Source organism: Camelus dromedarius, chromosome 3 (assembly GCF_036321535.1).
Source record: "Camelus dromedarius isolate mCamDro1 chromosome 3, mCamDro1.pat, whole genome shotgun sequence".
Taxonomy (NCBI): domain Eukaryota; kingdom Metazoa; phylum Chordata; class Mammalia; order Artiodactyla; family Camelidae; genus Camelus; species Camelus dromedarius.
In genome coordinates this window covers 111,717,470-111,740,188 of record NC_087438.1, presented here as the reverse complement: position 1 = coordinate 111,740,188, position 22,719 = coordinate 111,717,470, and the positions used below count along the sequence as shown (strand labels likewise).

The following is a 22,719-nucleotide window of genomic DNA, read 5'->3' as shown; positions in this document are numbered from 1 at the left end:
TGATTTCTCTTTGAACCTTTCCAAATAATGAGTGAACAGAATGAGTTGAATTCTCTGATTTTACTGAGTTACTCCTTCATGAGGATTCTGGATCTCCCAGCAAAAAGTTTATCCAGTTTAGTTTTCTTCTTGTTTTTTGGAGTCTCAGGCTAGTTCACATTTGTTAAGCTAGAAACATATTTGATGTGCAAACTTATGTTGAAGGGAAGTTTTGATTGTAATCTTAGCATGTGTCACTTTCAATGCCAAGAGATGAATTTCACTTTATATGTGGAAGTTTTATTTTTTTTCTTTGCCACCTTGTTAACACTCACGGAATACCCATGAGAAAGAATATTGTCCAGATGGAGATGGTACGTGCAGATGTTAATCTGGATGGACACAGATCAGCTCTAATTTGTTTCAGTTGGTAGATTGTTGTATTTGCTCTGTGCATTTCAGAAGCTTTTGTGCACGTAATGTTCTTGCTTCTCAGTAACAGCAGCAAGTGGGAATGGAGACTTTGGAGACTGGAGTGCCTTCAGCCAAGCCCCATCAGGCCCTGTCGCTGCCAGTGGCGCGCTCTTTGGCAGTGCCTCACAGCCGGCCGTAGAACTTGTCAGCGGCTCACAGCCAGCATTAGGCCCGCCTCCAGCTGCCTCAAATTCTTCAGACCTATTTGATCTTATGGGCTCTTCCCAGGCAGCCATGACATCCTCCCAGAGTATGAATTTCTCTATGATGAGCACTAATGCTGTAGGGCTGGGTTTGCCCATGTCAAGATCACAGGTAAGTTGTCTGCTTCCCTTGGAAATTGTAATTCATAATCTTTGATGTGCTCTAATTAAGGCAGATTAGCATAATACAGAAAAATAAGCACATTGCATTTAACTTATTATGCCCTTTCCCCTGGTATGGTCATTTGGGTTGTCCAGGGCAAAGCCTTCTCCCCCATCCTGCAGTCCATGCAAAGCCAAGCATGATGCCTTGCACGGAGGAGGCATTTGCTGAAAATTTATTGAATAAATAAACAAATTAATAGTTTGAAAAATTGTTTTTAAGAGGAAGGAATAGAGATACATTGCTAATATAGAAAATTATTCTCTAAAATAATGAATGTTCTTTTCTATTATAGGCCTGCTTTACATTATGTGATGTTTATACAGGCTCTCCTTTCAACTCATTTTCAAAAAGAAAACTATATGGGAACTTTTTATTGAATTACCTAATGCTAGCTGAGAATTCGAGCAAATGCAGGGTGTCACATTCTGTGTCTGGGCTGTACCAGGAACTTGCTATTTTTGACTGATGCTGTTCAGAATATTCGTTTATGATGCTAGTTACTCATTTTAATGTGTAGATTCTCCTCTTTTGTGTGTTAGGATGAAGGAAGAGAAGAAAGAAGCAGAAAGGTGATCTGTATAACAGATATTAGACCTAACATTAAGAAAAAGGCCATGAAAGGTGGGGTGGGTATAGCTCAGTGGTAGAGTGCCTGCTTAGCATGCACGAGGTCCTGGGTTCAATCCCCAGTACCTCCACTAAGAAATAATAAAATAAATAAACCTAATTACCTCCCCCCTCACACACACTCACACACACAAAAATTAAAACAAAGGAAAAGGCCACACCAGTACCATTAAATTAAATCATGCATCACTGAACAAGCCCGAGCCAGTTTATTCTTTGAATTTCTTTCCTGTGATCTAAGCAGAAAGCCATTCTACTTATTTGTAATCTTAATTGCAACTATGTTGTGATTCTTTGCATTGGTACATTTTTAATTATTCCTCCTATTCCTCTTCTTTCCCCTTTTTCTATCCTGTCACAGTTATCCTGGTAGTAACTGCCAGGCACCTCTGCTGCTTTCTCCTGAATTTCTCCTTTCTCCTGAATTGGTCCACATTATGTCAAGTTCTCACTAGTGTTGCTCACTTCAGACGGATTAGGGATATGTCAGTCAGGATATGTGAAATACAATTTGCTATTTTGATGGTTTTGCTTTTTATAACATGAGAAATCTTACCCTGTATTCCATCTTGTGAGAATAAATTTCCACTTGTATATTTCCTTAAAGCTGTACTCACCTCAAGTTGGTAGTTGCCCTGGGATGGTGGCTTCTAGACTTGGAGTGATGGGAGGATAATTGTTAGTGTGATAGGTTAGTTTTTTTCCTCACCCCCAACATGATTTGAACTTCAGAGGAACATTTTCCGGAGGCTAGTGATTCAGGATACTGAAGACCTTAGCATCAAACATTTGTGGTTCTTTTTGGCTTCAAGAGTTTATTATGAAATCTAATATGTATTTGGAGTTACTGTGATTAAACTGACATGTGATAATCTTTATAGAGCAGATGCTTAATTTTTAGAACATTTTTCTATTTTCCAGCCTTTGCAAAATGTTAACACAGGGCTGCAGAAGCCTAATCCTCTCTATAATCAGAATACAGATATGGTCCAGAAGTCAGTCAGCAAAACCCTGCCCTCTACTTGGTCTGACCCCAGTGTAAACATCAGCCTAGACAACTTACTACCTGGTATGCAGCCTTCCAAACCCCAGCAGCCATCGCTGAATACAATGATTCAACAACAGAGTAAGTTACCACAGGAGCCCCACTCCCTTGTGTACTTGTACTGTCTTGCCCTATGCCAGGACTGCTTCAAGCCATAAAATAAAAATCCTTAGGGCAGATTGTACTGAAAGCAACTGTGTGTGAATTACTTTGTATTCTATTCTTGGCATGATAACATTTACTATATTGTGATGAGTTTGGGGAGCCTGATCACTAAAATTAAACAATTTTTGTAGAACAGCTTTTTAATAGAGGCAAATATGTCAAGGAATCAAAAACTGTCTAAACTCCATAATCCAGGTATAATCACCATTAATTCATATTTCTTTCCATCTTTTTTAACCACATTTTTAATATTTGAGATCATTCTGTCTATATTTTGTTTCTTGTTATTCTCATTCAACATTATTTTTCCTGTGTTGAATATTCTTAAGAAAATACGATTTTTGGATCTTTCTAGTTATCCATCATATCAGTGTACAATTCCTTGTTATTGGTTATTTCCAGCTTTTTCCTATTATAAATAACTCCATGGTTTTGTATAAGTCTTTCTAGTTGTGATTTTTTTTTCCTTAATATAATGTCCTAAAAATAGAATGAGTCAAAGGATATAAACTTTTTAAGGTTTTTGATACAAATAGCTCTTGACAACTTGTTAGGTCGGATTGAATAATAGATTTTATAGAAATAATTTTAACATGCCTCGTGTTTTCTCCAGCCCACTCTCACTATTTCTACATCTTTGGAAACCAGAGCTAACATAACAGCTACTGAATATTTCTCAAGAGTAAACAACCCAAGTTAATTGACTTCTCTTATAAAGTCACTATAAAGTAATTTTATTGGGGGTTCCAAGTATTGATAGTCAGGAAGATTGTATTATTTTTGCTCTAAGAACCTAAGAATTCAGTGTAGTAAAATTCTTCTCTTTTTTCTTCTGGTAGATATGCAACAGCCTATGAATGTGATGACCCAAAGTTTTGGAGCTGTGAACCTCAGTTCTCCATCAAACATGCTTCCTGTCCGGCCCCAAACTAACGCTTTGCTGGGAGGACCAATGCCTATGAGCATGCCCAGTGTGATGACTGGCTCCATGGGAATGGCCCCTCTTGGAAATAGTCCGCTAATGAACCAGAGCATGATGGGCATGAACATGAACATAGGGATGTCAGCTGCTGGGATGGGCCTGACAGGCACAGTGGGAGTGGGCATGCCCAGCCTAGCCATGGCTTCTGGAACTGTGCAACCCAAGCAAGATGCCTTTGCAAATTTCGCCAACTTTAGCAAATAAGAGATTATAAAGGAGCAGATTGAATGAAGGATTTCTAGTGGTGCAGATAGGTGATGTTGGGATGGAAAATGCTAATGAACTCCTCTTTCTTTTATCAGTTAATTAAAATAAATCTACATTAAGAACCAAAAAGGCTCTTTTATAAAAGTGAAATATCTAGTACTTCAGATGGCCAGGCAAGGGCACTTCAGATGAGGCAGGCAGAATCATTTTTCCCAGTGAGAACAGACCACAGATGGGGTAGTGAGACCGTTGAAAGCCTCTATACATTGAAGAGCCCATTTTAACGTAATTTGTGGGAAGACTAGAATAGGGCTGAATAAATGTGTTTGAATCTCTAATTTTATACTTTTCTTTCCTGAGGAACTTGATTTTTCTGTCCCTGAATCGCCTTGTCACAATTGGGTCTGTTCCTTTACTACCACTCTTGAGTCCATATATGAAATCATTAAAGTTGGATGATCAGTTTTTTATAAAAATATATATTTTTGTCCAAAAAAGGCATACATATGTGATTATGGCTAAATCAAAGGTAACTGGAATGTATATACTTTTGCTAATGTTCCAGCAACACTGCTATTATACTATCCAAATTTTTATTGTAACAAAACTTCTTTAAGCAATTGGTGATAGCTTTGGGACTTTTCCCATATCTTCTGCTATAATTATCTTGTGCAGAACTAGGAAGAACATTTTTTTTTCAGGACTGCTCTATGGTTTCCTTTAAAAGAAAAAAAAAAAAAAACCTCCAGTTTTTTTGTTTTTAGCAGTCATTATTTACATTTTGCAGTGATTAACTTGGCAAGGCTCCTTCAGTGTTTATCCTGGTAGGCACCATGTAACAGTCAGGAAAAGTCAAAAGAGAAAAATATTTATTTTTATTTTTTTGGTACCTTTTCAAAAAATTGAAAAGGTAAAAATCCATTGAAACCTTAAGTTAAATATAAATGTTAGAACTCAACAATGTTGGCTTTTAGATTTTATACAGTATTTGTTTTGGTTTTGAGTGTATATAATGTGGCATTAGCAATATGGTTCCAATAGAGAGGAGTTAAATATATATTATTAAAGGAGACCTGTAGCAGTCAAAGATTTTATTGATTTAATGGAAAATAAAGGAAATTAATTAAAGTGTTTCTGTTTTCCTGCTGTAATTCTGCATTAAGCTCACATGAAAATCTTGATTCTAGAGTTTGGAATGCAAAATTAATTGTTTCACCCTCAAGCTGGGAATATTTTTTAAAATAAATACTATAATATAGGTATCAAATTATTACCTTCCCACTTTTGTGTTGAAATTTTTTTATTAAATTGATGAAATTTTGTTTCCATTGTATTCATAAAGTTCTGTTATACATAACATTAAACTGTTCATTAAAATCAATGTTGAACTGCTTTTTCTTTCATTATGTTAGACATTTGAGACCGTTTGGGGAAAAAATAATTATAATTTGGGCAAAGTAATTTTTATAAATAATTTAAAATTATTTAATGACTTCTCTATTCTTTCCTATCAGATTCTACTGTTAGGGATTAAAAATGAAGCAGTTAAGATATCCTGACCTGCTCCATTCTTGCTAATGTTCCATCTACAACATTTCTAATTAGGCAGAAACTCATGTACTTCAGCTAAGCAGTAATGAAAAGTGATTCATTTGCTGAATAAGAGATGAGAGAGAGTGTAATTAGCTGACTGTGGTTTTTAATCTTTCAACAATTCAATGTGTTTAAATTAGTTTCAAAGAATAGGAGCTTTCAAGTGTTGTTACTTCAGAGCAGTCAAGCCAGGCTCTGGTGGCAGCATGAAGAATATCTTCGGTGATACTTAAAACTCGTAATCTTAAATGAATTTCTTCTTTAAATTGAGGGGTATAGCATCACCTTTTCAAATATAGATGTTCTTAAATAAATATTTTGTTCTAAATTTTTGTGTTTAAAATTTTTTTTCTAATAAAATTAAGATTTATCTCTAAAGCATTTTCTGTATTATGCCTTCTTCCAACGTTGTGTCTCTGAGGACAGAAGGGAGCCCCCACCTCAGTTACGACTGCACCTCAACACACAGTTGGGTATCATTTTTTGTTTCAGAGCCTATGAAAGAACAGAAGAACCACCTCGCTGGGGGTCCGTTCAGTGTAATGATTTGTCTCTGAAGGGGTACAAGTGGCACTTAAAAGGTGTGACCACCCCCAAATAATGTGGAGGTGGCAAGAAAATACTCCGTACTAACCTGCTGGGCTCCCTTTTGCCTGTCCTATACTCGCCTCTTGCTCTTTCAACGGCTTCTCCGCTGTATCTATTTTTCATCTTGCCTAATACTTGGGAGAGGAGGGGGGGAGCTACTGTTCTAGCAATTTACCTATGATGATGTGTGAACCTCCGCTGCCACTCCAGATGCATTTTTTCCCCTCTTGAAATTTCTTTACTTCTCTGACACAATCTTCAGGAGCCATAAATGTACATAGTGTCCCTGCACAGTACTTAGGATGATGCACATCCTGCTCCTGGTTCGGGGCTAGTCATTAACAAGTTGAGGCCGGTAGTTACTTACATCTGGAGAGAAGGGTTAATACTTCTTTTCTTCTCCAATATTTATGAAACAGTAAACAAAACTAACTGCCCTAAGCACAGAACACACCTTACGGTAAACAGATTTCTGAAGTAAACTGGCTGTGTGTTTTCAGCTCTCTGGAGACAGAGCCCTGCGCTGAGGAAAGATCATGGACTTGGAAGCAGACAGATTTCATCCCGCTTCAACCCCCCACTATCTGTGTGACACCTTCATCGATTTATCTGACTTCTCTGGGCCCTAATACTTTTTTTTCTGAAATGAACTTAAAAATCTGGAAGTGTTGGGTAATAAAATGATGCGTGAGATCCAGTGGCACTGACTGACATGTATATTCTATAAACGTTTCTCTGCCTCTCGTTTTTACTCATGAAGATGTGCTGACATGTCAAGAACTTTGTACGTGCTCCTATGCTGACCATTTCACATCTCACGTCCTGAAAGCAGCGGACAGTTAAAGCCAGACAGACTCTTACTACCAAGCTGATTTCTAATGGAGGATTTTCCCATCTGCGTTTAGTTCTGCTTCCTTTTTTCAACAGACAGGGAAATTGTAAATGAGCTGTTCTGCGACTGTACTGACTCACTTCTACTTGCCACATCAGTGCAGGTGTGAGGGAGAGAATGATGAAGGTGTGCTCTTGACCTGCCACACAGATAACCCTCATCAGAATGTTCTTAGCTTTTAGAAGCAGTAGAAATCTTAATTTTTCTATTGACCTCATGCAGTTCTGTTGGCTATGTTCTTGTTCCTCTAATACCCAGAGAAGAAATCTGATATAAAGACTTGAAAAATCCATGAAAGAGGATTTTTTTTTTTCCACTTTTAACTCATTATGACCTTAATTCTGGAGTATCTTCCGTCTCTGATAGTGGCAGCCTGGCTAATAACGCGCTGTTCTCACAGACGCAGCTCCTGGCCCCCTTTCACGCCTCGGCTTACCTCAGTGGGTGAGCAGTCAGCATGCAGCCGGTTCAAATGCTTAGCTTCCCAGAGAGTTTGGAGGGATTTGAAAGTCCTGATGGGCAAACACAATTTTCATTTGTTACTCTTTAAATGTCATTACTTTAAATAACTGAGTCCTGAACTATGAAACCCAGTATTTCCTTTCCATTTCATAATGAGATAAGGGCGCCTAGAGTTGGTATTTGAAGCAGTTTGATCCCAAGACCCCCTTAATGCCATTAAAATTACTGACGACCCCAGGGAGCGTTTGTTTAGTGAGTCATATCTATTGATATTTACTGTATTTGAAATAAAAACTGAGAAACTTTTAAAACATCCATTGGTTTTTACAATAACAAGCCCATTGCCTGCCAAATTAGTTTTATTTAAAATGTTTTTCAAAATAAATTTTTGTGAGAAGAGTGACACTGTTTTACATTTCTGAAAATCTCATTACCTGGCATAAGAGAGCACAGCTGGATTATCTCTGCATTCAGTCTGCTGTGCCATGTCGTTTCGGTGGAAGTACATGAAACAGGTCTGGCGTCAGGAATATGTGGTTGGAAAAGGCGGGAACTTGCAGTTCCCTTGGAAGGGTCACAGGGCTCCCCAGTGGTCCTCAGGCCACACCTGCGGAGCTGCTGCTGTCTGTTGAGAATTAACAGATAAATATTTCCTAGAAACTATGAATCCATTTACTTGATTTATCCTGTTTATAAGCTGACCTGCTTGAGGTACAAAGAATTTCGTTTCGTCTTTCACTTTAGTCACAAGCAAAATGCCTGTCATATGAAATTGCTTTCTGGATATTAAATATTAAAAACTGGTGACACCATTAGTGTTTCTTCTTTTTCTTTTCTTTTTTTTTCTTTTTTTTTTTTCTTTTGAGAGGAGGCTATATATACCCAGGAGTAGAATTACTGGGTCATATGGTAGTTCTATTATTCGTTTCTTGAGGAAACGCCATACTGTTTTCCACGGTGGCTGCACCAATTTACATTCCCACCAACAATGCATGAAGTTTCCCTTTTGTCCAATCCTCGAAACACTAATTCAAAAAGAATGTGCACCCAAATGTTCACAGCAGCACTACTTTACAATAGCCAAGACATGGAAGCAACCTAAGTGTCCACTGACAGATGACTGGAAAATGTTGTGTACACACACACACACACACACACACACACACACACACAGTGGAATACTACTAAGCCATAAAAAAGAATGAGATTTTGCCATTTGCAGCAACATGGATGGATCTGGAGGGCATTATGCTAAGTGAAATAAGTCAGAAAGACAAATGCCGTATGTTATCATTTTTATGTGAAATCTGAAAAATCAACAAACTAGTGAGTATAACAAAAAAGCAGACTCACAGTGAACAAACTAGTGGTTACCAGTGGATGGGAGGGGCCCACAGGGATGGGGAAGTGGGAGGCACAAACTGTCGGGTGTAAGATGGGCTACAGGGATGTATTATGCAACACAGGAAACAGAGCCAATATTTTGTAATATCTATAAATGGAGTGTAACCTTTAAAAATTGTATAAAAAAGTTAAAAAAAAATAAGCTAGGAAATACAGGTAAATATGAAGAAAAAGAAAAACCATTTAAATGTTTCACAAAGTTGGTGTTCACCATAGCTTTTGCTCAGTTTTTGAGATTATTTCTTCCGATACATAATGCATATTTACTAGCTTTTATAATTATGAAGAAGTATCTTACCCACTTCATATTTTTTAGGAAAGCTTAGATTGAGAGGCTGGGTGTTGAGTGCTTAGCAAATTATAAACCTTTGGAACATTCTTTTCCATCCTTTGAGAAGAGTAAAATGGGTCAGACCTGAAGGCCTCTGACTTGTTTGCAAGGGGGCCTGGCAACTTGGTGCCCTGTGTTCTCTGGCAAACACAAAAGGATATGGCTATAGGATCAGTGCACCCACATTCATAGTGTCCCTTATGAATCCTAGATAAATCTGGTCCCCAAGATTGCAGCACTCCAGCAAGATTCCCATGAAATGGCAGCAGCAAGCTCTGTCCTATACCTCAGCTCCCTTCATCCTCATACCCTACGGAGCAAGGCCCTTCCTCTGAGAAACCCACAGCAGGCACGTCAGAAACAAAATAGCCAGGAGCAGCTCTGCAAAGGCTGCCGTGCAGAGTCCCCAGAACAGAGGTTCTGTTGCTTTCCAGCAACTGATTTCCAGGGCCAGCCTTCAATAAGTCCGTTTGGCAGAGTTTGTATCAAGGAAAGAGGGAGGAAATCCTAGGCAGAATTCCCTCTCGTCTCAGAAGAGCTTCATTTTGGAAATGTGTACGTAGCAGTCAATGAATGAAGCATTGAAAATTTGATCTTTTGTGTCTGGTAATTTATAAACCAGTTTTATTGAACTGTATTTTCTAAAATGCAGCTAAAATATTAGGTAGTAGGCTGGGCTCCAGTATTCCAGGATTTTTTTCCCCAGGATATTTCACTTCTCAGTCATCAAAACTTAAGAAAAACAATTCCAAAACAGTCGTGATAAAAACATAGAAAGTCCAAACCCTCTCAGCTGGGAAACACGGCTGCAATACGACAACGGGCCACCAGACCAGAGGACTCGGTACCCACGTTCTCCTCCACGTGTTTACTCTGGAAGAGACCTGAAGAATGACGAGAAGGAGCCAGCTGTGCGACCTCCACGCGTCCAAGTGCAGAACAGACCCCAGAAGTTCAGCAGGGTGTGCCCAGAGCTCAGTGTCAAGGGAGCGGAGTGGGGGAGGCGAGCAAGGGCTTGGCGGGCCGTGGCGTGTGGGGGCTGAGGAAGCACTTCCCTCCCGTCGGAAGTCCCTCAGGGGGGACCGGGCCCACCAGAGGCGGTATATTCTAAAGGCCTCGCTTGCTTTCACTGCCATGGTTGTCACAGGGCTCACCTGACTGGGGCTGTGAAAAAATGTGAGTGGAAAATTGTATGGCAATAGTTTGCTATTTACTGTTGAACCTGAAATATATTAATAGTTAATCTACATGTGAAAGATATGAATGCTTTGTATCTAAGGGGCATTTATAAAGATAGGGCGAGCATTTCAAATAGTCACGACTTGGCATGTGCATTTTAGTTTAAAGAGTGGATTCACACTCACTTCCTCCCTGATCTTCACAATAGCCGTAAACTGAGCAGGTAAAACAGCCATCGCCGCGTTAGAGACGGAGGAAATGGGCTCCAGGAGAGCGAAGGAGTTAGTGAAGCCACATCTCCCAGGACAGGCCTCTGGAATCCAAATCCAGTTTCATTCCACTATCCCTCAGTACTCCTCTGTTAATATTTCAGACCTTTTAATTTAAGGACTGTACACCGTTAGCTTTTCCTTGCATACCCCTGTCTCCGACCATGTTGTCCCAGCTGCCACGCAATGCTCCACACACAGCAGACAGCTAGAGCAGCTAGTGAACGGTCGTTAACTAATATGTCTTTCAAGTAAGCACTGAATGCTTATGAAATCTATTTGCATTTTCTAAAGGTCACCAGCAGGAGATGAACCACAGATCAAAGAAAAACTGATCTCTTCTGAAGAGTAAACCTTTTGTTTGTTTTGTAGAAATAGTGATATAACTTGCATTAAGACATTAGCCAAATCTCAAAGGCAGAAAATTCCGGCAGATTTGGAGTAGTGTAACACAAAGGCTCCTCGAGGGATCGAAAGACATGTTAAGGGCGAGCTGCAGAAACGCTGGATGGCCTTGAAGTTAGGGGATCCCATTTCTAAACAGTGTGTGCTCTTGGCAATTTTTTATTTGCTCCTGTGATTCTTGCATTTGAGAAATAGAATTGAGACGCCCAGTCACCAAATAAAAGTAGAAATGTAATTTTCAGATTTAAGGTGTTCTTAAGGGAAAATCTGAATTGACATCTTTAGGATTTTTAAAGGGCATTTAGGAATACTTGGCAATTTGAAAACCTTAGTTTGATTGCCAGTAGTTGAACTATCTTATTTTTGACAGAGGAAAAAAAAAAAAAACAATAGCTTTAATGAAAAAATTAAGTTTGTGGCATAAGTTATAAAAGATCCATTTTTCAGGTCATCGTTTACAGGAAAGTGATAAGATTAGATAAAAGAAATCTTAAAGTAACCTTATTTTAATTAACTTACTAGGTTTATCAGTGTTGTCCTTTGGACTTAATTCCTATAATGAACCAAGGAAAGGATACTGTAGTTGAAATTTTTTCAGCTGTTAGGAACGTTTCACTTACTTTTAATTTCTCCAGCATGGAAGGGTGTGTATGCACATCTCAACACACACAGTATCTGTCTATATCCTTATATAATAAAGGTTGGCTCTTAAATACTGTCTCTTCACCAAATTTTTTAGATGTCCCAAGAGTTCTCAAATTTGAATGATAAAAAGGGTGCCATAAGGTACCGCTTTAGTAATTAACTGGTTCTTTAATAAGGCTTCAATTACTTTGTTTCATGATAAGGAAAAAAAAAAAATGTTCCAAGACAGAGTTACATTCGACATCTGGGAACCTCCTAGCAGCTGGCTACCTAATGAATATGCATCTGCTTAAGAGGCTGTAGACCATTAATAAACCAATAGATGTAAAGCAGAAACAATCTTTGTCAGCTTCAAATGAGATTGGATGCAATGTGCTGTGAAGTGTCACTGTCACACTGAATCGCGTTTGGGAGGTGAACAGTCCACTGTTAGCTGCTCACGTCTCTGTGGCTCTCCACTTGGGCTCTAACGCTCTCCCCAGACTGGCGGCCACGTTCCCGACGTACCACTTCTTTCTCCCGAGTGCCTGATTTGAGGCTTACAATGACCGTGTTTCAAAAATGTTCCAGTAAACCACACATTTGCCGAGATGCTTTTAAAACAAAGGCGTCTTTTCCAGGTGGGGAAAGGCAGGAAACACCAGGATCAAACTGGTGCAAGATGGACTTTCAGTGAATTGGAGACTATTAAACAGAAAGAGACTTGTGTGTGTCTGCAGGTAACACGGGAACGGCTGAGGGAGCCAGCCCCTCACTCCCTTTGCAAGGCAGCCATTCAGGCACTGATAACCGGTCTAACTGAGACCCTCAAGTAAGTGGTGCACCCACCTAACAGCCGTGTGACTAGGACCACACGCCCCCGGGTTACTGCTGAGATTTCTTGAGGGACGTATTCACGGCGGCTTTGTCTGAGGTTGCATCCTAGATGAGGGGAGACTGGGCCTCAAAGCGCTTGCAGGCTCGCAAGCACAGGTGCGCCCATCGCTCCGCTCTCACTGACGTGCTTGCTCACGTACGTGTTTGGGGGGAATGTTAAAGGCAAAGAGGAAGGTTGGAAATTAACTCCTGTAAATTCAGTTCAACTACCTTCTCTATTTCTTCTCTATTGGCTTATCTTTTTAAATTGTGGTAAAAATACATAATATATTTTATGTGTACAATGTGGTGAATTTACATGTACAAATGTGGTAAAATAACATAAAATTTACCACTGTAACCGCTTTAAAGTGTGCAGTTCAGTGATATCAGGTGCATTCACATTGTTGTGCAACCATTACCACCACCCATCTCTAGAACTTTTTCATCTTCCAAAACTAAAAAGCTCCATACCTGCTGAACACTAGCCCCTCACCCCCAAGCCCCCAGCCCCGGGAAACCACACCTCGACTTTCTGTCTGAACTTGACCACTCCAGAGATCCCATGTAAGTGGATTCATACAGCTTCTGGCCTTTTGTGACAGTCTTATTTTCACTTAGCATGCCTCAGAGTTCATCCAAGTTGTAGAATGTGTCAGAATTTCACTCCTTTTAAGGCTGAATAATATTCCATTGTGTATGCATAACACATTCGGTTTACCCATTCATCTGTTAAGCCTACTTGTTCCCACGGATTTGTTTGCTATTGGGAAGAATGCTGCTGTGAACACGAGTGCACAGGCACCTGCTCCCGTCCCTGCTTTCAGTTCTCTTAGGTATCTGCTCAGAAGTGCCACTGCCCTGGCAGGTAAGAATTCTGTGTGTGGTTTCTGAGGAAGCGCCATTGGCTCATTTTGTATCTCTGTTCTCCTTACCTTGACGTGAGGCCCTTGATCAGCTCCCATTTTCTCCCCTCGCCCTTTTCAAGGAGAAAGCCCAGTAGAACCTTGGACTTTATTCTTTTTGATTTTTTTTTCTCATCTCATGGCTGGAAAAGAAATAAAAATGCACACCATGGGAATAAGTTTAAGAAATGGGGATTAAGACACACCCACTCCCCACAACAGGAAAGTGATTTATGACGAAGATCGTATTCTGTCACAAGTGGAGAATGTTGGTTGTCTGTGAAAGAACCCACAGCATCAAACACACATGTAAAAAGCCTGACGTCTCTGCTGTGCGAGTGAATCCTCGGCCAAATAAAACACCACCTTGAATTCCTACTCAGAGAGTATTACCGTATTTTAGGACTGTGAGATCCTATCCCCCCCAAAACTATATAAAAATTGCCACCATGACTATCAGCCCATTTAATATGCTCATATTAGAAACAGAAAACCAAACACCAAAGACTTCAGATGACGGACTGGCTCAGTGAGAGAGGGAAGTGGTTTTGTACGGAAGGGCAGGTTGTACTGTTTATGTAACTATGACAACATTCTACACCACAATCCAGTAAGAAATCATATATTTGGATATGCAACAATATTCTCTAACCCTGAATGGGAGGGGAGACATTTATTTGAAGGAATTCCAATGCCATACTCAGGCAGACACTATCAGGCAGATACAATCATTCTTGTATCATTTTCAATACAAGGATGTCAAATAATTTTTGTTTTTTAAAGGAAAAAGTACTTAAAAATTGTGATACATCTTGTATGCACACCTGCATATCTTAAACACTAGCAAATAAATGACTGAAACTCAGGCAATTGTAAATAATTCATTTACCCCTCATAACATGCTTGCAAGGCAACTTTCTTTGATGATCTATTTTTTTTTTCTCTTTCCTTTCTCCTCATCACATTCCTAAACTATCTGGGACAGATAGTAGGTTCACTTGGTTTCCGTTGGGAGTGCAATCTGAGATGATATTTCTGTCTGTCAGGGTTATATGTTATATTTTTATTGTTATGTGGCAAGTGTGGAATCCACACTAGGGATTTTTCCATGGGCTTCTCATAACAGGTGCATTCTTAGGATTTAGCCATTAGTGCTGTGGTTCACAAAATTCTTCAGTAATGTGAAGACGATTAAATTCCTGTTGCTTGTAGCTTTCATAATTCCATATTTAATAATTTAAAAGGATTTTTAAGAATTTGTTACTGAATGGGAAGAAACTTTTGGAAAGATGGGAATACATAACCCTTTGCAGCAAAATAAAGAATAATGAAATATCCAAGATCTGCTCAGTAAGTATACAGGATTTTCACTGCTCCGAAGCAACTAGTATCTTTTACACTCCCTCGGCCACCATTCTCATTTGAGCTCAGAATGACTTCTCACAAACACCTTGTAACCACTTCCCAACTGGGTCCACGTTTCTAACCTTCCCTTCACTTTTCACGTCTTGTGCGTCTCTCCCCAGCTCGTAAACGATCAGCGGCTCCCCAGTCCCAGATGAGTTCACGTGAGAGCCAGGTGGAAGCTGAACCCTCCCGAGGAAACAGTGGACTCGGGTCTTCCGTCATCTCTTCCAGGCCAAACGTGCGTGAAGAAGAAAGGGCCAGAGAAGAGCCTAGACTCTTCCAAGTGCTACTGAAATCACGTGCAAATCCACAGCGTGTGCCTCATTCTCCAGACAAGGAGCAAACTGGGGCTCAGCAGAGTTGAAGGAAATGGCTCACGGTCCTGGCAGCCGCAGCAGTTGCACCAGATCTAATTCCGAGCCCACGCCGTTAATCAGCCTGCCGGAGTGTGGAGTGTGGCCCCTCCAGCCGCGCCGGCGTGCTGACCACGCAGGCCTGACCTGTGGTCGATCCTCTGCCTTCCCTCCGTGACCCTAAACGGGGGGAGCGTGCGGGCCTGGTGACGCGGCCATGCCCAGCCCCCAGCGCACAGCAGCTGGGGACCTGCGATGTCTGGGCTGCGGAACTCACGCCTGGCTCGGTGTCTGCGCGCTGCACAGATGAGCGCTTCCTTCACCGCGCAGCACACGCTGTTCTTTGTTTTTTTGTGTTTTTTTTTTTAAGGGGCTTTTCTGCGCATCTTGCTTCAGTAACTTCAGTTACTTCAGTTACACTAGGCTGAATAGTAAGTGTGTTAGCTTCCTCTTCCAGAAGGAGAAAGTGAGGTCGTATACTGTTGACAGAGCTAGGAGAAAAACTGGAACTACATATTTCCAGAGAATACAAAAGCGGATTCTCAAATATTTAGCACTGCTAACACTGAATGAGATCATCTTTCTTAACACAAAACAGACACCTATGATATGGGAGGAGAACCACCAGCGCTGCCCTTGCTGGGAATATCGGCTTTGCAGTGATTCGAATCAGTGGATGGGTGGGAGAGCTGAGGCCCTGCATCCACCTGTCTGTCAGTCAGTGGCGGAGCGAGGAGGAGCCTGAGGGCCCTGGCACAGAGCCCTACGCCCTGCAAACTTCACGGCCTCCAAATGGAAGAGGAAAGCATGTGCTGGAGCTGAGGATATAGTCTGCCGCTCGACTACACATGTCAAGACAGCCAGCAAACTCCAAGAAAGGAGGGTCTAGTAAATACTGCGTTAGTTTTTAAGTATCTTAAGGCAATACTTCCCAACATGTGGTGCTTTGGGTGTTTTGGTGGTTTGGGTTGGTTTGGTGACTTTTGGTAGTACATGGAAGATTTTTTTGGGGGGGGGGTATTTTCCCTCCCACCTCTATTAAGGTATAACTGACAAAATTATAAAGATATTTAAAATGTATACTGTGGTGATTTATGTATGTATACACTGTGAAAGGATTTGCCCCATGTAGCTAATTAACACATGCATCACTTCACATATTTGTCTTTTTTGTGGGTGAGACCAGGTTCTATTCTCTTAGCAACGTTCATTTATACAACAGTGTTATCCATGACAGTCTGCATGTTTTACATGGAGACCTTATTCATCTTCCTGGTGAAAGTTTGTACTCTTTTACCGGCCTCCCTCTCTCTCCCCCACCCCTAGCCTCTGACAACCACTTTTCTACTCTTTGTTTCTGTGAGTTTGACTTTTTTTTTTTTTAGATTCCACATGTAAGTGATGCCATGCAGTATTTGTCTTCCTCTGCCTGACTTACTTCACTTAGCATAAAGCCCTCAAGTTCCAGCCATGTTTTCACAAGTAGCAGGATTTCCCTCTTTCTCATGACTGAATAATATTCCATTGTGTTTACATATCACATCTTTACCCATTCATCCACCGACACACATTTTGGTTGTTTTCATATCTTGGCTACTGTCAGTAATGCTGCAGGGACCATGGGAGGGCAGGTATCTCTTCAGTGTCTTGTTTTCATTTCCTCCGGATATGTATCAGAAGCGGGGCTGCTGGGTCCTGTGGTAGTAGGTTTTTAGTTTTCTGAGGAACCTCCATACTGCTTTCCGTAATGGCTGCATCAACTTACGTTCCCACCAACAGTGCAGGAGGGTTCCCTTTCCTCCACAGCCTCATCAACACTTGTTAACTCTTGTCTTCTGGGTAATAGCCATTCTAAAAAGTGTGAGGTGATATCTCACTGTGGTTTCTAATAATTACATGCCTTTTTATTTCTATTTATGGCAAGTGAGGTTGGCATTCCATTTACAGTAGTGACATAAAAAAATCATTTGAATATATTAATTTAAGTGAAAATGAGAAAACTGGCAGACAAGTATTTCTGAAATAACAATACCACGGTACTTTGGCAAGGTAGAAATTGTGATGGTAATACAAGCAGGGCAGAACTTGAGGAAAGACTGGCGTGTGAAACGACTGCACATCTCTTTGAAAGCTTTGAGCAGGGAATTGCAAGGGAAACTCTAGGGAGGGTCGAAGGCCAGAATGTTCTGCTTAATGTGTTTTCCATCCAGATTCTTATGTAAGTCATGCCCAAAATGCTCTTAAGGTGGCCCTAGCCGTAGATCTGGCCCCCCTCAACATAAGGCACGTTTCTGCAAGAAACCTTGTTTATTTACCTCAGGTTCCTCAATTGTTCAGAGCAGTGATCTTCAAAGGCAGGTCCACACAGGCCCTGGGTGAATGCCAGAGGATCTGTAAGGCATGACAAGGACGGAATATCTATTTGTATTTATGTTATCTAAAATACAGAAAATAATTTTACTAATAATTAATATACAGACTGACCAGAGAACAGATGTCTACTCTGTAAATGTACACGTTTGAGGGTGGGACACTAAATGCCATTTTACAGACCGGATGTTCAACCAAAAAGGTGTGGTCACTATCACATGTGAGAAAGGGGCAGGTAGGACCCAGGACTTGTACTATTGCTGTGTTTGTGACCTGTTTGCTCTGGGCACACTCACTCTCTCTCCCCGTATCTATCCCCGAGGAAGGGTGAAGTGAGGGAGGGCAGGAGGATCCACTCTTGAGTAAAAGATATGTGTCCCAGAGGTCCTTCTCACATGTGAAGGATCATGGGTTCTTTCTTACAGTCATTGGTGTTCTCAAAACCCAACCATCTTGCTCCAGTTCCAAATTTCAAAGAGGAAAGAAGACCCAGACCACACATGGACTGTGTTCGCAAATCTTCTTGGTTTTCACGTATAACTGAGAATTCACTTTTCTATAGAATGATTTACAGTAATTCATCTTCTTAGAAAAGAGCTATCTACTACTCAGCGTGGAAGAAACAGACGTATGCAACGACTGTAACATAATGCCAGTGATTACATGGAGCAAAAACTGAATAAGAATCATTTATTTTGAACCAAGTGGTAGGTAGAGAAAGCCACGAGAATGAAAAACAGAGACGTCTGTGAAGACTTTGAAAAGGCGCACTGGGTCTCCTTCGAGGACATCAAAGATACACAGAACTGGCTTTTTCTTGCCCAAGCTCACTGCAAGACTCACAGCTCTTCTCTTCCTTAATACTAGGGTGTCACTAGTACGCTTCCTTCACTCACGTTCATGGTTAGCATCCCTTTTGGGTCGGGAAAGAGGAAAAGAACAACAATTCATTTGATTCCTATAGAACTTTACCAACCAAAGCAATTATTCATTAATACAGGGGGCTGCCTATATTTAACCTTTTCTTGTCTTGTTCAAAAGGAATGTTTTAAACACACTTCTCAGGGATAATTCAGCTTGTGCTGGGAGTCAGGAATATGTTGGTCCTCACGGGTGCAAACAAGTCCCAGTGGTTCACGAGCTCAGGTTCCACCTTGCTGGAACACTACTTAGCTCACAGCTGACAGAGATTCTGGGGGCCCTTCCTGAGGTTTTTCCCTTAGGGACCCAGGCAGGGTGACATTTTTCCCCACGTATTTGAGCAGCACCCACATCCAGATTTATTGTTTTGGGGCTAAGTTGCTCTTCCCAAAGAACTTAGCATCCGTGGGACAATGTGGAAATTTATGAATATTTTAAAGTTTCATCAACACATCATGAAAGTGCTAAAACAGACTGGAAATACATAAAACAGAGCTGCACCCACTTGCAGAGCGTGACGTGGCAGGAAGACAGAAGGGAAGGGAAACTGCTCTCTCTGCAGTTTCTCACCTACCAACACACACTAACAGCAAAACGCACACAAGTTCATGTTGGGGTCCAATGGTGAAAAGGTACCCACGGTTGCAAAAGACTGGTAATGCTAATGCTGCATCTCCCATTTCCTACCTGCCGTTCTCACCCCTACCCCACCTCCCTGTCTTTCTCCTTGGTTGCCTTCCCCATTCGTTCACCAGCACAAACCCGAAAAGGACACAAAGCAGAAAACAGCTGGTGAAACAAGGGTGGGGGGGTGGGGGGCGAGGAACAAAACTGAGTTGTTCAAGACCCTCCTGCTCATCTGCTATGTCACCTTCCTCTGAGGGGCGTTCCCTGACCACTCAGTCGTAAGGAGCTGCCCCAGTCCCTCTCCATCACATTGTCCCATTCTCCTGCTTGATGTTTGCCCCTAGCACTTTGCATTGTCTGAAGTGGCTGTTTATATTGTGTCTCCTTGTGGTATAGGATTTTTGTCTCTCTTTCCTAATAGAATATAAACACCATGAAAGGAGGAGACTTGTCTGTCCTGTTCATCCCAGAAGCTCCAGTGCCTAGAACAGTGCCTGGTCCTGGGAGGGCTCAGAAAATAAATGATAACTCAACAGATACCCTGAATTATCCAACTGAGGATACAGACAATCACTGTCTGGGAAGTAGATGGTCAGGACTCAATACTTGGTGGTTATTATGATTTTATTAGTGTACCGTTGTTAGCCAGAAAAATTACCTGGCCTCTAGAATCAGTGCTTTTCCCAGGCCAGCAGAAGGATCTGGTTGCTCTTGTCTCACCGTAATTCTAGAAATAAAATTCTTCCCCGAGACTGAGAGCTGCATCCTACCCACCCTCGGCCAGAGTCCAAACATCGCTGTGCCCTGGAAATGCAGGCTGAGTGCTCCGAACCACAGCCCCCTCTGAGACTATTGGGTGAAAAATCCCCACAGGCTTGGCCTCCACTTTCTTTGTTCACGCTGTTTGCTTTGAAGACCTTAACACGGTGCTGAGAAATCAGTAAGCAGGGATGCCGCCGACCCTGCGTGTGCCTCCTTGTGATCCTCCTCTGGGAGGCTCGGCTCCCTCCGAGGCACCGCTAAGTCGTGAAGCGCCCTGCTCCATCTGCAGATGAAGGCCCTTGTAAGTAATCAAGGAACACCAAACTCAGTGTGTCGCGGACCTTCCATCATGAGTGTCATTCGACGAGACGAAAGCACACATTCCAGGTGTGCGTAATGAACGAGCCCCCAGTCAGCTTTGCTGTGATAGGGTTATCAGTCACTGCACAGATTAATTATTTAGGAAAGCACTTTTCACCGTGGGCTTTAAGTTTTGCCCCTTGATGTATGTGTATAAAAATGACTAATCCGTTGGACACTGCTGTTGTACTCGGGCATCTATCACTATCGGGCCTTTTTTCCGTAATTGGTTTATTAATTATAGCATCTTAATGATCTGTTTAAAATAAATAAACCATTTGCACCATTTCAAAGGTATTTTGTGAGGCTCAGCTGATATTAAAATAGCACCGGCCTTATGTGCTTTTTCAGCAAGTGACCTAATTAGTTAATAAAGTAATTGAATATTAAAAAGGATGTTGCAAGTGATTAAAATTTAAGAGCCTTCAGAATGTTATTAAAGCTATAAATCATACATCACTGTTTTAATTTGCATAGCTACAGAATTACTAATGGTCCCACGTGCACACAGGGCTTGGCAATTAGTCCTTTAACAAAATGTTGGTGATGTCGAGGTACCCAATTCTTTCAACCTCTTTTGATAACTACATAGAAAGCTGGTTTTGCTGGATTAAATATCTAACTGTTGAAACTGCTGCTTCCTCCCTTTGACAGGTATAGATGTTCATTCACTCAACAAATATTTATGAATAGATGGTGTCCAAGAATTGTTAGGTGTTGAGTATAGTGGTGGGCAAAACAGACACCGTAGTAGGGGTGTTTATATTCCGGAGTGAGTCGGACAGAGATACTAGTCATGCACTTCCCCAAATTCATGTAGAATTACAAAAGGTGGTAAGGGGCTATGAAGGAAAAATACAAGATGCTCCAAGGGCATGCTGGTAAAATCCGACCTCCCCACCTAGAATAGGGGCCAAACACTTAATTCCAGGCAGAGGGGTTGGGACTTTACCCAGCAGGCTGTGAGCTCTTGTTCGAGCAGGAAATCCCTGATGAACCTGCCAGGGATGTGTAGGAAAACTGGCTGAAATTGCTGGTTGTTGACCCACCACTATCATTCTTCCCTGACTGTCAGGCTCCCAGTTCTGTTTGGGGTGTAGGACTAGAACTATGGGCTCAGGGAATGTAGGCCCAGCCTCGGGGGAAGTGATGAGAAGTCTAAACCAGTTACTGTAGTCCCACTGTCCTTTGCCTATGATTGGCTTAAGGTAGATGAGTTCTGAGGAACTCTTAAGAGGCTTTGTGGAAGACTTTTCCACTAGGAAAAGGAGATACTCAAGGAGACCACTCCTTTCCTCCAGGCTTCTGGATGTCACCATGAGTGGTGGTGATAGCTGGAGCTATAGCAGCCACATTGAGACCATGAGGGGTAAAGCCAAACAAGCAAACAAACAGAACAACACACACACTCCCTAAACCTGAGGCCTAATATTGTTAAGTTCCGGAACCAAATCTGGAAACTCTGGATGTCTTAATATATGAAAGAAGATAGATAGATATTCTGTTAGTTGCTGCCTAAAGAGTCTTAACTGAACCAGATGGGTCAAACATGAAGGCACTGGAAGCTGAAAGGTAAATTAAGAGGCTAATATAACTGTCAGATGAGCAGTGATAAAATGCTAAGTGTGGCAGGTGTAACAAGAAGAAGCAAAAGTAAAGCAAGGTGGAGGGGAGGGCACAGCTCAGGTGGTAGAGCACATGCTTAGCATGCAGAAGGTCCTGGGTTCAATCCCCAGTACCTCCCCGAAGGATAAATAAATAAACCTAATTTTCTCCCCCAACTGAAAAAAAAAAAAAGGCAAGAACAGTGCTGGGGCGTTGTGGACATAGAAACAATAGAATTTGCCAACTTATTAGTTATCCAAGGTGCCAGGTAATAGTAACTGCCATTCATTGAGTATTTGCTGTGTTCTAGGCATTGTTCTGAGCACTTTACATGCACTATCTCATGTCATCATTTCAACAGCTTTATGAAGTACTATTAAATGTCACCATAGTTGACTCCTGTTTCAGTCCTGCCTTGATTCCTTAAGTCAAATCCCAAGAGCCTCTGCCACCACCAGTGGACGAAAGCAGATGACTTGCTTCAGACTCCTTGAGAGAGCTGCTGGCTACATTGCTGCTTCCAACATTTGTCACTTCGCAGCACACACAGAAAATGACGACATTATAAGGTACACTCTGGGGTAAATGGGAGGGGACTTGGGCATCTATATGAGGGTTGGCAAAAGTCTTCATTACTCTCTTTATTATATAATTATAAGAAAATAAAATTCAAAATTTAGGGAAGATATTAAACACTGAATTTGTATAAAATTTCCAAAAAATACTCTAATTTTTTATGAGAAATTTGCATTTGCTTTTTATGAATATAGCTTTTTAATATCAGATTTTATGCTTGAAACAGCAATTCTTGATGAAGACTTAATCCAATCAAGACTTTTACCACAAATGACAAATGCTGGAGAGGCTGTGGAGAAAAGGGAACCCTCCTTCACTGCTGGTGGGAATGCAGTTTGGTGCAGCCACTGTGGAAAACAGTA

At 41.3% G+C, this 22,719-nt stretch overlaps 1 protein-coding gene and 1 long non-coding RNA gene across 3 annotated transcripts in view; one reads left to right on the top strand and one right to left on the bottom strand.

The window, feature by feature from the left end:
* Nucleotides 1–5,229, top strand: part of CLINT1 (clathrin interactor 1) — a 54,200-nt gene extending 48,971 nt beyond the window's left edge. Inside the window, exons 10-12 of one of the 2 annotated variants that reach the window (XM_031449419.2) lie at nt 476–768; nt 2,371–2,575; nt 3,499–5,229. In XM_031449419.2, the coding sequence (XP_031305279.1) occupies nt 476–768; nt 2,371–2,575; nt 3,499–3,845 (845 nt within the window). In that variant the 3' untranslated portion in view covers nt 3,846–5,229. The remainder of the gene's footprint in view (nt 1–475; nt 769–2,370; nt 2,576–3,498) is intronic. The other variant, XM_031449420.2, reaches the window with a different exon arrangement.
* Nucleotides 5,230–5,334: 105 nt separating this feature from the next.
* On the bottom strand, nt 5,335–13,889 carry LOC135321025 (uncharacterized). The gene is made up of 3 exons (XR_010380408.1): nt 13,407–13,889; nt 7,818–8,008; nt 5,335–7,433 (listed from the first exon to the last, which is right to left on the bottom strand). It is a non-coding gene; the product is annotated as an uncharacterized LOC135321025 (long non-coding RNA).
* Between the last annotated feature and the right edge of the window lie 8,830 nt (nt 13,890–22,719).